Genomic DNA, 2,280 nt, shown 5'->3' with positions numbered 1-2,280 from the left:
CTCTTCTAAGTTCACGATCAAAGTTAATATCGCTCGCGATGGTGGCGCTTTTAAAAATTTCACAGACCGAGGGAGATAACGGGGAGAGGGATTCACCCGGCTTTTCCAAAGAGTCCTTTTCCCTCCCTCCCCACCCCTTCTCCATCGTAAAAAGTCGAGTCGTTGGGAGAGAGGGCTTTGTAGGTTATAATAAAATCCTTTGAATGCTTATAAAACTCCACATAAAATAGGACTGACCCAAAACACGAGGCCGTCCCCGCTCCCCTCTCCTCCCCCCTGCTGTCGCCCTCCCTCTCCCGCTCCCTCCCTCGTTGCCCGCCTGCATCCCGGCCGCCGCTACCTACTGGGGGCGGCTCCCTTGGCCGGCTCCTTGGCCGCGGAGTGGGCTGAACCGGACGAGCTGGGATTCGTGTTTTCCTCCTCGGCCTCGGCCTCGGCCCCCGCCTCAGCCCGGGACGCCAGTCCCGCGGCTGGGGTCGCCTCAGGCTCCCCCTTGGCCTCGCCCTTGCCCGGGCAGGGGGGCTCGGCAGGCGCGTCGCTGCCACCGCAGTAGGCGTTGTCGAAGAAACGGTCGAAGGCTTGAGGCAGGACGCTGTTCTTGTTGACTGAGGAGTAGAAGCCGGCGGGGGCTGCGTGCGGGGCGCTGGGGTGGTGGTGGCCGCCGTAGGAGCCTTCGTTTTTCATGAGGATCTCGGTGACCGTGGAAGGAGGCAGGCACTCCCGGTGCATGAGCTCGTCGGCCGCCGCATAGCAGGAAGAGTAGCTGTTCCGGTGGTGCCACTTGCCGGAGGGCTCCAGGCCGTAGGAGACCTCCCGGACCGGGGGCACTTGGGCTGAGTAGGGGTAGGAGATCTGACGAGAGGGGGCCTGGGGCAGGAAGGAGGAGACCGTGGAGAACTCGGGCACGTAGTAAGTGCAACTGGGCAGATAGAGGTTGGAGGCGCAGCTCCCTCGCTCGCCGAAGTCAGCGCCCCTCTCCTTGCGCGACGGCGAGCAGAAGTTGCCCAGGTTGACCGAGTTAAACATCGTTCCCTTCTCCTGCCGGCTCCAGATGGAGGTTTTGGACCCGATCTAGCGAGGGGGGAAAATTTGGGAAGGCGAGATGACGCGTTATCCGTCTTAGTCTCTCTCCCCGAGCACGTGATCCAAAGTAGATATTGTCATATATCAGTTCGGAGCACTTCGCAGACGTAGGAGGGGTTCTCTCTTAGGTAAGATGGGGACGTTCAGGCGATTGGTTTGCAAACACCGCAGAAACATTATGAAAATCAATTGCAGATTTGTATTCGTTTTTCTCTCGTCACTCCCCTCCTCTCCATTCCACAGAGCGAGCAAAGGAGGAGAGAGAGAGTTGGGGTGTGGGGTGGGCGGTGGGCTGGGCGGGGGGCGGNCCCCAGGATTGGGGGAAGGAGGAGGGCTCCAACGTATGGGGGGGTCTTCCCTCCTCCCCGTGATGAGCCCAAGACTGAGGTGGGGATGAAGACCTCTTTCCCCACCGCCTGGTTCCGCGAGAGATGTGAATCCTTCCCCCCAACTCTCAGGGACTCTTACCCTGCCAACCCGCAGAGGGCCAGAGCCTGGTTACAAGAGTTTGAAGAAGTCCATTCTTTTCTTGGCCAGGCTGTATGTCAAGACTCTCTTTCCCCTTTGGAGAGACTCCTCAGAAGAGTATGTGAAGTTTTCCAAAGGTGAGGCAGCCCAGCAGCAAGCCAGCGTCCCAACTTTTCTGGCTTGCTATGCTGCCTACGGCTAGGGACTCAGATTAGTCATAAACGAGTGGTAAGCAGTGCGCCAGCCGCCCAGCCGGTGCCTGGCGAAGTCTGGGAAAAACCTTCTCTAATGTTGTGTTAAATATTTAGTATGAGAGAGTGGCCCTGGGTGAATATTTCATGCCTGCCTTTATTGTCAATCAATGTGCAGAAAGCTACATCCACTGTGGATTTTGAAATCTCAAACCCCAAAGATAAAGATCGGAATGAGAGCCATGTATTTTCTCTGTCTGGGGTCCTTTGGGTTGGGAGCTCAGCCTCAGCTTGGGGGCTGAAAAGGCGCCCGGAGTCAGGGTCCAGGGAGAATATGAGGGGGGGCTGGGTTGCGGGCTCCTATCCTTGAATGATTTGGGGCTGGAAGGTGGGCAGTGGGGCCAGGTGTGGGTCTGCTGGACAGACTGGGAGGGAGTGGAAGGGAGCTGAGGAACCTGGGTGGGCAGGGCAGGGCCAAGGACCACTCCCTAATGGAGGCCCCCCCAGCCCTGCTCCCAGGGGAGTGTAGGCAGGCTTT

The 2,280-nt window shown here is 58.5% G+C and overlaps 1 protein-coding gene across 1 annotated transcript in view; it reads right to left on the bottom strand.

Moving 5' to 3' along the window:
- Positions 1 to 1,026, bottom strand: part of HOXC11 (homeobox C11) — a 2,195-nt gene extending 1,169 nt beyond the window's left edge. The window contains exon 1 of the mRNA XM_002923428.3: positions 345 to 1,026. Within this exon, the coding sequence (XP_002923474.1) occupies positions 345 to 1,026 (682 nt within the window). The remainder of the gene's footprint in view (positions 1 to 344) is intronic.
- Positions 1,027 to 2,280: the final 1,254 nt, after the last annotated feature.

Source organism: Ailuropoda melanoleuca, chromosome 16, assembly GCF_002007445.2.
Source record: "Ailuropoda melanoleuca isolate Jingjing chromosome 16, ASM200744v2, whole genome shotgun sequence".
Classification (NCBI taxonomy): domain Eukaryota; kingdom Metazoa; phylum Chordata; class Mammalia; order Carnivora; family Ursidae; genus Ailuropoda; species Ailuropoda melanoleuca.
Note: the sequence above shows the minus strand (reverse complement) of the source record. Positions and strands in the feature narration are given on the sequence as shown.